General features: G+C 24.6%; 7 protein-coding genes across 7 annotated transcripts, besides 2 other annotated features; 5 read left to right on the top strand and 2 right to left on the bottom strand.

Moving 5' to 3' along the window:
• Positions 1-1,143: 1,143 nt before the first annotated feature.
• On the top strand, positions 1,144-2,441 carry EHI_119310 (uncharacterized protein; the record flags this gene model as incomplete). Its single annotated transcript, XM_642886.2, has 1 exon — positions 1,144-2,441. The coding sequence occupies one exon, from the start codon at positions 1,144-1,146 to the stop codon at positions 2,335-2,337; it is 1,194 nt and encodes a 397-aa protein (XP_647978.2). The 3' UTR covers positions 2,338-2,441.
• A 739-nt stretch (positions 2,442-3,180) lies between these two features.
• Positions 3,181-4,572, top strand: EHI_119320 (histone deacetylase, putative; the record flags this gene model as incomplete). The annotated part of the gene is made up of 2 exons (XM_645171.1): positions 3,181-3,321; positions 3,367-4,572. The coding sequence occupies 2 exons, from the start codon at positions 3,181-3,183 to the stop codon at positions 4,570-4,572; spliced, it is 1,347 nt and encodes a 448-aa protein (XP_650263.1).
• A 155-nt stretch (positions 4,573-4,727) lies between these two features.
• EHI_119330 (serine protease inhibitor, putative) lies at positions 4,728-5,843 on the top strand (the record flags this gene model as incomplete). Its single annotated transcript, XM_645170.2, has 1 exon — positions 4,728-5,843. The coding sequence occupies one exon, from the start codon at positions 4,728-4,730 to the stop codon at positions 5,841-5,843; it is 1,116 nt and encodes a 371-aa protein (XP_650262.1).
• A 118-nt stretch (positions 5,844-5,961) lies between these two features.
• On the top strand, positions 5,962-6,960 carry EHI_119340 (nucleosome assembly protein, putative; the record flags this gene model as incomplete). The annotated part of the gene is made up of 1 exon (XM_645169.2): positions 5,962-6,960. One exon carries the CDS (start codon positions 5,962-5,964, stop codon positions 6,958-6,960), a length of 999 nt encoding a protein of 332 aa, XP_650261.2.
• Positions 6,961-7,462: 502 nt separating this feature from the next.
• On the bottom strand, positions 7,463-8,584 carry EHI_119350 (uncharacterized protein; the record flags this gene model as incomplete). Its single annotated transcript, XM_645168.1, has 1 exon — positions 7,463-8,584. The coding sequence occupies one exon, from the start codon at positions 8,582-8,584 to the stop codon at positions 7,463-7,465; it is 1,122 nt and encodes a 373-aa protein (XP_650260.1).
• Positions 8,585-8,714: 130 nt separating this feature from the next.
• Positions 8,715-9,035, bottom strand: EHI_119360 (uncharacterized protein; the record flags this gene model as incomplete). Its single annotated transcript, XM_645167.1, has 1 exon — positions 8,715-9,035. The coding sequence occupies one exon, from the start codon at positions 9,033-9,035 to the stop codon at positions 8,715-8,717; it is 321 nt and encodes a 106-aa protein (XP_650259.1).
• Positions 9,036-9,153: 118 nt separating this feature from the next.
• On the top strand, positions 9,154-10,770 carry EHI_119370 (uncharacterized protein; the record flags this gene model as incomplete). The annotated part of the gene is made up of 1 exon (XM_645166.1): positions 9,154-10,770. One exon carries the CDS (start codon positions 9,154-9,156, stop codon positions 10,768-10,770), a length of 1,617 nt encoding a protein of 538 aa, XP_650258.1.
• Positions 10,771-11,077: 307 nt separating this feature from the next.
• Positions 11,078-11,165: a repeat region.
• A 175-nt stretch (positions 11,166-11,340) lies between these two features.
• Positions 11,341-12,395: a repeat region.
• Between the last annotated feature and the right edge of the window lie 1,021 nt (positions 12,396-13,416).

The following is a 13,416-nucleotide window of genomic DNA, read 5'->3' on the forward strand; positions in this document are numbered from 1 at the left end:
TGTTCTTGATGAAATTGAAATTGATTTATTAGAAATTAATAAAAAGAATCAGAGATAAATACAACAGAACAAGAATATGAAATATATGAAGAAATTTGTTCATATAATATTATTGAATTACTTTCATTGAATGAAACTAATGTAGATGATATATTTGATCATTTCATAGAAACACATAATACTCATATAAATATGGTTCAAAAACAATAATCAGTGTTATATTTACAAATTACCAATTTTTATATTACTATATAGAAAGAATAGTATATCAATACTTCTTTCTCTCAAATCAAACATTCTGTTAGAAATTATTGGTAATTAATAGTGATATTTCTCCATCTCTATCATTAATTATTGTAAGAAATTCTTTAAGTGTGTTTAATTGATTAAACTATTATAATTTATTTTAATAATTTCTTGTATAACATAGAAATTGATGAAGATAAAAAGTGAAATTGTCAATACTAACTGTATAAGTTCTTTAAATTAATATTTTCAGAAAGACTTAAATAATTCATAAAACATTTTAATATGTCATCATTAACCGCAGTATTGTAGCAATGCCATTTGAATAAGATTATTTTGTTCTAACAATTGTTTGATGTGGTGGATAGACTGAAAGAAACAAATACAAATAAAATCCAATAAAATCAACTTTATCTAATATAAAACAAATCCTTAAATGAAATTTGATTGTTTTTCATAAACACAACACAGGGATATTGCGTTAGTAAAGATAAGTTAAAAAATATATGAGTTTAATTATTAACAAACTCAATAAGAGTGTAAATTAATAAAAATAATGTGTCTATTCTTACAACTATTATTGTAAAAATATAAAAATACACAAGATAAATGAAGAAAAAGAAAATGATAATAATAACGATATGAAAAAAGAAAAATATTCAATAAAAATCTTCAAATGTATTAGTTTCAAGAATAATTAATAGTTCATTATTAAATAAACTCTATATTTCAATAAAATTGAATAAGAAATAAATTACATAAAAGTAATATAATTTAGAATAATTTATGAAGTAATAATTAAATTTAAAAATTCAAAATTAAATGAAAGAAAAGAAAAGAAAAAAAAACATAAATTAAAAAACAAAAAAAAACTAAGTTTTCATTTTATAGAAATTAATGAATCAAGAATATCCATTGGTGGTCTCATTCTTTGAAATTGACAATCACACAGAACTTCCTATTCAAAGTTTTCCTTTTAAACACCAAATAGATAAAAATTTCTTTAGATTCTTTTTTCCTATTGCACCATCTTATCTTCATAGTTCATTTCTTTGTATAGATTCTCAACAACAAATGTTTTGTTATGTAAAACAAACAGATGAATGTACATTTATTCTTACTTCACAGTATCTCCATTGGTCATTATTCATAAATATTCTCCTTCATCTCATTCAACTCCCTTCACCTCAAAGAGTTTTGTTCTTATCTTCACTCCATCATTTAATTCCACTACCAACATTAAACCAATTAAATTATCCTTTATTTTCATTTCATTCTCACTTACCACAACAAATAAACCAACCTTCTTCTGGATGTCTTTCATCGTTACTTTGTCTTCCTATAACTCAACTAATGATGTTATTTTCATCAATATTAAATGAAAGAAGAATTATTATTCAATCAAATTCAGCACAAAAAATATCAGAATTTATTGTTTCATTATTAGAAATATTTTCACCTTTAAAATGGCAACATTTACTTGTTCCATTTCTTCCAATCAAATATACTGAATTAACAGAAACACCAACACCATTTATTATTGGAGTAGATCCATCAATTATGGAAATTATAGATTTATTTGATATTATTGTTTTTGTTGACATTGATAAAGGAATTATCAAGAGTACTGACTCAACAATAATTAAGTCTGACTATGAATTAATTCCAAGTAAATGGATAAATTCAATTAACAATACATTAAAACCAATTTATTCAAACTCTGAAACAGTAGATGATAAAAATATAATAATTAAAAAGGCTTTTAATGAACTAATGAATTGTTTTATTAAAGATATTGAAATAAGAATTCGTTCAATGATAGAAACAAACACTGAATATAATGTAAAAGAATTTTATAAAGATTATTTCTTCCTTGGAGAAGAAAGAAAATTCATTGAAATGTTTAGTAAAACTGCTGCATTTGATCAATTTGTTCTTGAGACTGAACAAAAATATAAAAGTGAAGGTATTAAATTGAAAAGAAAACCTTCTTTACTTTCATGGTTTAACAAAGAAGAACTTATTGATGTTGATAATGCCACTCTTATTACTCCAACAAAAGAAAATCAACAACTGTTTAATTTATTATAAAGATTTGTAGATTATATTAACTTAACAATCCACATTGAAATCTTTCTTTCCATTTATCTCATCAAATAACAATCTCTAGATTTTTTATCTTTCATTTTCTTTTAATCAAAGTTAAAATAAAAATTAATGATTTATTATTAACAAATTGAGTGTATTATTATTTTTTTTTTTGTTTATTGTTTATTATTAGGAGTGTCTTCTGATGTTTTTGACTCTTTTTTCATGTTTTTGATAGAAAATGATGAGTCTTATCTAAAAGTCATTTCATTTCTATTTTATATCTCTTGTAGTATTGTGACTAACACTCATTACCAAATAAATTATCCTGTGATTTAATTATTATTTCTATTTCTTCTTCGATTTATCTTCTGATGATATTTTAGAAACTCCTTCTTTTATATCAATCAAAACGTAATATTCACTTGTTTCTTATTACTTAGTAAATTATTATCATTCTACACTTCATTACTTGTTTGTTGTTTTCCAATTGGTTGAGTTGTTTTGTGCATTCAGAAATAAAAGAAGAGAATGATTGTCATAATTTAAATTATCAAATGAGAAGGAAGAGATAGAAAAGTTAATAAGTGATGGAGACAAGAGTTGAGAATGAAAAATCGAGAAGAAAGGGTGTGAGGAAACAACAAGACAATAGGAGAGGATAAGAAGAAAAGAAGAAAAGATAAAAATTTAAGGGTTTTGACTTTTTCACAAAGAATTTATTAAAGGAATGAAAAAAGAAAGTGAAAGAGTTTTTAAAAGAATAGTAAAATAAAGAAATGGTAGAAGTAATGAAAAATGAAGAGAAAAAAGGAAATGAACTAAAAAACAAGAAATAAAGAATCTATGAGTCGAGTGTGTTATTTCTATGATCAAAATGTTGGAGAATTTGATTATGGATTTGGACATCCAATGAAACCATTAAGAAATAAATTAGTACATCACTTAATTATGGAATATGGAATATACAAACGACTAAATATTTATGTTTGGTCTTTATTAAAAGAAATCAAAAAGAAATTAATAAAATAGAAACCATGGAGAGCAACAAATGAACAAATGGAAATGTTCCATTCTAAAGAATATATTGATTTTTTACAAAGAGTTACACCAGAAATGGCATTACAACCTCATTTTAAAAAGTCATTAGAAGAATTTAATTTTACAGATGATTGTCCAGTTTTTGAAGGATTATATCCATTTGTTCAAACAGTTGTAGGAAGTTCATTAGGATGTGCTATGAAAATTAATGAAAGAGCAGCAGATATTTGTGTAAATTGGTCAGGAGGATTACATCATGCAAAGAAGTCACAAGCATCAGGGTTTTGTTATATTAATGATATTGTATGTGCTATATTAGAATTACTTAAAGTTCATTCAAGAGTACTTTATATTGATATTGATCATCATCATGGAGATGGAGTTGAAGAAGCATTTAAAGCTACAAATAGAGTAATGACATTTTCATTACATAAATATGGAGATAATTATTTTCCTGGAACAGGAGATGTAGATGAAGTTGGAATTGATGAAGGCAAGAATTATAGTATTAATGTACCATTAAAAGATGGAATTAATGATGAAGGATATCACAGATTATTTTATCCAATAATAGATAGAATTATGGAAGTTTTTCAACCAAGTGTAGTTGTAATGCAATGTGGAGCAGATAGTTTAAATGGAGATAGATTAGGATTTTTTAATTTATCAATTCAAGGACATTGTGATTGTATGAAATATGTTAAAAAATTTGGACTTCCAATGATTCTTGTTGGAGGAGGTGGATATACTGTATCTAATACTGCAAGATGTTGGTGTTATGAAACAGCAGCAGCTTGTGATTTAAATATTCCTGATCAAATTCCAATTAATGATTATTTAGAATATTATGTTCCTGATATGAAAATCACTATTTCTACAAATCCACAAATGAAAAATTGTAATAGTAGAAATTATATTGAAGATATATTAAATAAAGTAATGGCAATTCTCGAAGAAGTAGGAAATTCTAATTTACCTATTGTTCAATTTACTAATCCACCTCGTATTGATGAACATACAATAGAAATGGAAATAGATGAAGACCAACAAGATTTTAATGATGTTTCTAATGGATTTATTAGAGATATACCATTAAATATAGATTCAGATGAAGTAATAAAGATGTACACTGAACCATTACCAATTTATCCAAAAAGTAAGTTATTCTGTACTGAAAATTTCAAAGAATTTGAATAAAGAAGAAAATGATATGTAAAAACTTTATGACATAATAAATTGATTTTTGGTTTTTTTTTTTTTTGTTATTTTTATAATCAAAAAAGTCAAAATAAAAATAGAAATACTTCAAATAAACTGAATTAAACTCAATAAGAAGAACTTAATAAATATTCATGTCAATGGATTATCAAGATATAGAAAATATGCAAATTGCTCTTTATAAACTTTGTGTTGATTGGTATAATTCATCACCAATAAAAGAAGATATTGTTTTTTCTACACACTCAATGTTTATTGCATTTTCATTACTTTACATTGGAGCTGCTGCTGAAACAAAAACACAATTAGAAAAAGTGTTTGGTTTTGCATCTATTCCTGAACGTAATTTTATCAAATTTCTACAAAGCATCATTAAACAACAAGATCCAACAATGTCTGTTACTGTTGATATAGTTAATGGGATTTGGGCATCACAAAAGTTAGAATTTACAGAAGAATATAAAAAGGCAATAACTACACTTGACTGTCAATTGAAAAATGTGAATTTTGGAAATGATTCAGAAAACATTAGACAAGAAATTAATAAATTTGTTGAAGAAGCAACAAGAAAAGTAATTGTTGATTTTCTTCAACCAGGAACAATTAGTGGGGATACCATTGCTGTTATTGTTAATGCTATTTATTTTAAAGGAGAATGGGAAACACCATTTAAAATTGTTCAAAAGAAAATGAAATTTGAAGGAGATGAAGAAGTTGTAGTAATGAAAGAACGAATTGAATGTTCAGCAGTATTTACAGAGAAATATACATCAGTTAGTATTCCATATGTTGGAAATCAATATTCAATGGTAATTATTATGCCAAATAATATGAAAGAATTTGAAAAAGAAAATATGGGAGAATTAAAAGAATATGTAAGAAGAACAATTCAAGAGTTTTCAGAAAAAAGAAATGTTACTATTCCAAAGTTTAAAATTGAAACATCTTTTAGTATGAATCAACAATTAAAACAACTTGGATTAATTAATGCATTTGATGAACGTGCAGATTTTAGTAAAATGGCAAAAGGACATTTTTGTGTTTCAGAAGCTATTCATAAAGCTGTTGTTGAAGTAGATGAAAAAGGAACAATCGCAGCAGCAGCTACAGGAATTGCATTAATGAGATGTTGTTTACCATTAGAACCACCAAGAGATGTTATTATTAATAAACCATATTTCTTTGTAATAATTGGAGAAGAACAATATCCATTATTCTTTGGAAAAGTAAGTCATCCAAGATTTAAGTAAAGATGTTTTACAACACATAAATTTCAAAAATTTTTAATAAAAAATAATAGTTTTTTAGATAGTTTTTAAGACATGAGAAGAAAAAAGAACTTAAAAAGAAAAAGGAAGCAACCCTTAAATGAGTGATTACTTTGAATTATTAAGTGCTGAAACATATGAAGATTATTTAAAACTTGTTAACGTAGAGGTTCATCAAAATATTTCTATGTGTCAAAATATTGCTAAAGAATATCAAAAATTAAAGATAGCATCAGAAAAAGAAAAACATGAATCACAAATTAAATTAAATGAATCAGCCAAACCATATTATGAACGTAGAAAAGCTATTATTATGGGAGCACCATTAACAGATGAAGAAATTCAAGGATATCAAGCAAATAATGAATGTCCAGCAAATGAAAGTTCAGAATATCAAAATGGAGTACCATGTTTTTGGCTTCATGTATTAAAGAATTCAGGGATTTTTGATGGGTTATCAGGAAATGAAGAAGATTCAATCATATTAACTTATCTTCAAGATATTAATGCTGATTATTTTTCAACAGAAGATTGTACATTAAAAGATGGAACACCAACATTACTTTTTAAATATAATGTTAACTTCTTATTTGGTAATAATCCATATTTAAGAAATAATCAAATAACAATTCAAATTACATATAAGTTAGGAGATATTGAAGGAGAATTTGAAGAACCAAAAATTAATACAATTACACCATTAGATTGGGTTAAAGGAAAAGATCCTCGATTTAAAATTACACGAAAAAAAACAAATAAAAAAGGAAGAAATCAACAAGAAACAAAAGTTGAATCATTTTTTGATTTATTTTATCCACAAGAATTAGCATTAAATAATGATATTAATGATGATGGATTAATTGATGAAGAAGCATTACCTATTCATGATATGTTCCAAGCATTACTTACATTAATTAATGAAGTAATTCCAGCTGCTGTAAATTATTTTGATGAAACATTATTAAATGATGAAGGAGAAGATCTTGATGAAGATGATGACGCTTATGACGAAAAACCAATAAAACAAATTATTGACGGAAAACCATCACAAGATGATTCTAATACACAACCAGCACCTCAAGAATGTACTCAACAATAATTTTACTAATTTAGTATTTTCTTTTTTTATTATTGTTTAATTCTTTTTCCTTATTACTTTCATTTCTTTATTAACTAAACTAACTTATTTAAAAATTATATTCTCTCTTTTGATTATCTTTCTTTATTTCATTTATGTATATATCATTGATGCATTGTATTCTTTATTTAAACTATCACAAATTCTTTGTATTGTCGTTGGTATTGATATATGTATTTGGAAATAATTAATTTTTTATCACATAATTTATCATTATTATTTGTTTTTTAAAACAAAATTAATGATAATCAAAATCATTATCAATATAGATGTAAATTGTTATTTAAAATTCTTATAGAAAGAAGGATACTCAAAATAATATAATCTTCTGTTCAAATATGATAAATCCAATTTCTTGACTTATTTCAAAACATAAAAAAATAGATGAAAGGACAGATTCTTAAATATATTTAAAGGTTAATAAAAGAAAAAAAATTTAACAAAATAATTTTTAAATGATAATTTATTTTAATTGGTCAATAATCATATTTATTTGTTCTAAAGGAGTATCTTCATTTATTAATATTTCATTTTCATTATTTCTTATAATATAATTATTTAATGTATTAATTTCATTAATAGAATTTTCCATAACTTGTATTTCGTTAAGACTAGCTTCTTCAGTAAGTGTTTCTTCAAAGGCACTCCAAAGCAAATCTTCTTCTTGGTTAATAACTTCACTTCTTAAATATTCGCTTCCTATTTGTTCATTTGGAACTCTTCTAGAGTGTTCATTCTGTCGTTGAGAAAATTCATTTTCCATAACTGAAGCTGTATGATTAAGATAGTCTGCAAGAGTTCTCATAAGAGAAGTAACTTGACCAAAAGTACTTTGGGATAAAACAATTCTTGGGTTATTTAGTAAATTAACAAATGCATTAAAAACTGTTTGAGTCCTTGAAAGATTTTGAGAAGTAACATTTAACCAAGATTGAACAAATGCCATTGCTGTATTATAGTCAACATCATACCGTTCTTCATAATGTTCTTGTTGAGACCTTCTAATCACTGATCTAAATATTTCATTGTTCAAAAGTTGATTAAGGTTTTGACGTGGTTGTGTATCTTGACGTTGGATATTCATTCGAGTTCCATTTTGTGTTTGTTGGACTCGTGTTGATACTTGAGTTCCTGGAAGTGATGTGTGAGTAGAAGGTTGTCGTTGAACATGAAAAGTTCTTGTTGTAGGTTGACCATTTTGGTTGGAACGGATTGAGATTCTAAAATTGACAGGATGACCAGTGGTTTGGAGTGCTTCAAGAACTTCTGCATTTTGATTAATCAAATTTTCGATGAACGGAATGAGCAAATCACCACTTTGTGATAATTCAGCAAATTCAGGCAAGATTTGAGAAATCACATTTGTACGAGGTGTTGGACATACATATAATAACGTATCATTTTCAAAATTATAATAAGATAGTGGTCGATTTGTTTCTAAGATAATATTTTGATATGAAAGTCCAAATGTTGGGTGTAGGTCCATTTTGTGAATCAATTCATCAACGGTCATTTGAGGAGAAACTTCATAAGTATTTTGACTTCTATTTCTAATATCACGAATAATAATTCGGTGAAGTGACATTGTTATTATAATTTTAAGTATTTTTCATATTTTTGAATTTTATAAAATATTAAGAAATAAAATAAAATTAACAATAAAAAACTTCATAATAAAAGTGTATTATATAACATTATTTATACTATTGAGGAATTTACATTAACGAGATAGAATCTGAAGATTGATCAGAATAATGAAAATCGGTTTGTTCACCACTCCAAAGGTCATCATCACTATCACTAAAACTTGGGTTAAGAAATAAGAGATTCCTAACATTTGATATTCGTTCATTTTCCAAATCATCAGGAATGATAATTTCTTCACAATCTACATAAGGTATATCTTCAACCTCTTCATTTGGGAAAGGAACAAAAGAATTTTTATTGCAAACTTCAATTTTTTTGATCATTGGAGTATTATGTTTAATTGAAAAGGCAGTGTTTGTGTTTTCTTTTTGAACAAATGCTTTTCTCATAATTTGAAGGAAGAGTGATTTTTTTAAGTTCTGAACCATTTTGCACAATAAAAATGTTTTTATGTTCGTTTTGTAATATCAATAAATCTAAAAAATAATGAGAACTTAAAAAGAAAGAATGAATTGCAAAGAACAGAGTGAATTGATTCAACGACAAAGACAAGAGATTGCTGTGATTAGGGAAGAAGTTGACAATAAATTAGACAATCTTCAAGAGGCATTAAAAGTTAATGAAAAGACATTTTTAGAAATGATGATTCTTGAAGGGAACAGTAAGTTAAGAATAGTAGAGAATATAAAACAAAATATCCCACAAACTGAAGATACTGTAATTGCAACAAATCAGTTAGATGAATTGTTACAAGGTTTTCTTCAAATGCATAAAGATGGAAGTTCTAAAATTGAACAAATTTTAGAGGGAGTTGTTAACGATTTTAATAGAATTAAAACTGATATGTTAATCAGTATCGACGTTTCATTAAGAAGCATGGAAAAACGACTAAAAAAATATGAAGAAAAATTCAAAGAAATAGAAAGATTCCAAAAATCACTTGGCAGTTTTAATCCTAAAGAAATTACAATTGAATTTACTGATGGAGAAGGGACTATTGATGAAAGTGTTATACAAAGTGATCGTTGTCAAAATAGTTTCTTTGCTAAATATATTTCTTTTAAACAAGAACCTAAGGAGGATGGTTTAGATGAAATAAAAGAACAAAACGAAGAATCTCAAAATGAAGAAAAGACAGTTACTGAAGAGACTGAGTTAGATAAAATAGAAAAGAAGAAGATTAAAATAAATAGAAGTAAGGAACTTTTTAAATATGTGTTAATGTATCTAACTGAAGGAGAAGTTATTTGTAACGATAAAAGTCTCAATGAAATTCAAGCTATTGTTAAAGAGTTAATGGAATATGGAATTAATTCTGATGATATTTATTTCTCAATGAAAAAATGTGTTAATGCATTTATATTAAGTCATAATGAGTTAACTATCAAAGAAATATGTACATCTATCAATCTTCAAGACTATGAACAACTTTTTGTTCTTCAAAAATCAAGTTTGGATTGTGGAGAATTTGAGAAAAAAATATTTGATTTAGTCTTGTCGAAACAAACAATCAAATCAGCACAAGCAATAATAAATAACATGGTTTTCAATGGAGAAGTTCATATTGAAAAGATACACAAAAAGGAATTGATTGACTTTATTGTTTCTTCCTTACCAAAAAGAGATTCTATTAAATTTAAGGTTTCAAATGGAGGTATGTTAGTTTCAGGTACAACAATTACAAACAAATTACATAAACAATTCAGTACTGCAATGATTCCTGAACAAGTTTCAGCATACACAATTAGGGTTGGTGCACCAGGAAAATCAGGAATTTGTAATGCTATGTATGTTGGCTTCACTTATGCTACTCCAGATACTATTCCGGTTGGACAGCAATGGGTTAAAATGGGATATTATATGTCTATTTATAATGGAAACTTGTATTCTGAAAAGATAACTCCAAATACTCCAAACCACCAATACTACAATTCTGAAATCACAATGGAAGATTCTGTTGTTTGTTGGTATTCAAAGGAAGATAAGGCAATTGGGTTTATCATTAATGGTGTGTTGTTAAAACCTGCTTTCGTTGGAATAACTCAAACTGAATTATATCCAATCGTTGTAATGTATGAGGCTGACCAGTCGTTTATTTTTGACAGTTTTATCCCTCTTAAATGAATTTGTCATTCAATTTTGTTTATTTACAACTCATTGAATAAAACAAGTCTGCGAATAAATACCAACTGTAGTTAATTATTAACAAAGTTTATGTATGAGATTTCTTATTCTAAGAAGATGAACATCATCTAATTTTTCTCTCTTCTGTTGTGCTTATTTTTTATTTCTGAGTAGATAATAAAAAATCATTTCATGACAATATAATTTTTTCTATATTTTTAATTTCTTTTATCAATCACTTTTAATATCCTGGATAGTAATGATACTTTTTTCATTCATTTTAAATTTGTTATTATATGAGTTATTTCCAATAGGTTATGTTGAAGAAATTGAAATAACCACTTCTTAATGTGAAGAAAATCCAATAGTAGATATATCTTTTAATTAACGTTTTTAGTATTATTAGAGTGATTTTACAATGGTTTTATTTTTTTTTTTTTCATTGTTATAGTATTGGTTGTAAATCGATTCATTTATTTAAACATACTTCATAGCTATGATGGTATAATACTTATATCATTTATTAGTTTAGTTTTATTCTTTTTATTTATTATTCATATTTTATCATTACCTTGTCTTTTATTACTTTTATATAGTGTCTATTCCTGGTGCTTTCCAGTTACTTATTTTCATTATACTTAAATTTAATTCATTTAATGTTATTATGACACTATCATAATTGATATATCTTTCATTCCACGATGTGATTTGTTTTATTTTCCATTTCTCTATATTTAATATCACCTGTGTTTCATATAACGATTTCCAATATTCTAAAGTAATATCGTTATTTGGGTATATTTCATTTTTATTTCTTCATTATTCTAATTTTCTTGTTAGAATCAAACATGATTTTATTTGTATTGATTCTGACTATTTCATTTTTATTAAATTTAATTCTTTCTTTTATCATAGTCATCATATATTTTAGGTACTTTATTCTTTCTAGTGCTTTGACTTTTATTCCTTCTTCAGAATATTCATTTAATTTCATGATGCACTTTATTCTGTACCATTTCCCTTGATTATATCTTCTAGTCTATTTATTTTATTTAGGATTTCTTTTATTTCATCAAATTTATCTCTTATTATTTGATTTTGGAGATAGAGGTGCATAATCATTGAAATCCTCTTCATATCATCTTGCAGATAATCCTGCATTCTGCTTCCTGACATTATCCATCTATTATTAATTTCCTTTATTAATCGGTCAGCTTCGTTTCTTTGAAAGTAGTAATTAATGTTTGTACATTTTTCTATTTTCATTTCTTTTACTTTATTGATGAGAGTGTTAAGGTATTCTTCATCAATTTCTGTAGAGTTATTCTTTAATATGATGTTTTTTATTATTGAATTACACTCTACTCTTCCTTCTATTATATCATTTACTTTCACTTTAATGTATTGTTTAGTATTTTCTTTTATTTTATGTGACATTTTAATATATTTAATATATTCTTTTTTATTATTGACATTGATGTTTATCATTTTTATTATACTTTCTATTTGTTCCCATCTTAATTTCTTATATAATTTCTTATTTAACCAATCAATTGCAAAACAATACAATACTTCAATTAAAATTCTATTTCTTTGTTTTGTTGTATTTCTTCTTGTATTTTCATTGTACTTTGTTTGTTATTTCTTATTCTTGTAACTTTTACATTTATCATTCATTTATTTATTTAGTTTTTGTTTTTATTTTCTTCTTCTTTTGTTTTAATGTCTTTTTCTTCAGCAACGAAAAAAAGCAAATAATAGAAAAAAAGAAGAGAAAGATATAAAAGAATAAAAAGAAAGTAAGAAGTAGAAGAAGATGAAGAAAGAATAAAAGTAAAAAAACAGAGAATATAAAAAGAAAGAATATAAAAATAATAAATCACAAAGATGTAATAAAATATGAAAAGAAGAAATAAAAAGTGTATTTTTATTGTAAAAATTAGAAATATTCAATAAAAAGTGTCTAATTTAATGATGTAAAATGATTAACAATATTTTATTAATGAAAAATATTTTACTCTTTTTTATGTTTATTATTTATATGTATAATTTAAACATGATGTTTATTATATATTCAATCATATGTGTTATGTTATTATAACATATAATAAGTGATAAAATATAAATGAAAATGATATGAATATATGATATAGATTGAATATAAAAAAACAAAAGAATAATAAGAATAAATGATAAATAAAAGGAGAAATGATAATCAATGATATAATAATAAAATCAAAGTATAAAAGATAAAATTAATATTAATATAAATCAAAAGAGAATAAATATAAAATGAAAATAGATATAAATGATAATAATATAAAAATGATAAAGATGAATATTCAAATAATAAAATACAACTAAATAGAAAAGAATAACAATAAGAAAATCTAAATAATATAAACATAAAAATAATAAAATAAGAAGAATATAATAATATATAGATAATAAGAAGAATACAATGATATAAATAATATAAACAGAGAAATAAATATAAAAATACGATAGATAAATAACATATAAAGAAAAAAATAATTAAATATGAATAATCAAATAATCTATTTCATTAATATTTCATACAAAATGAATATAAATGATTATAAAATATAAACATAAATATTTATATATTCTGTATTTATCATATTT

Source organism: Entamoeba histolytica, genomic scaffold (genome assembly GCF_000208925.1).
Source record: "Entamoeba histolytica HM-1:IMSS scf_1104750518121 genomic scaffold, whole genome shotgun sequence".
In the NCBI taxonomy this organism is placed as follows: Eukaryota; Evosea; order Mastigamoebida; family Endamoebidae; genus Entamoeba; species Entamoeba histolytica.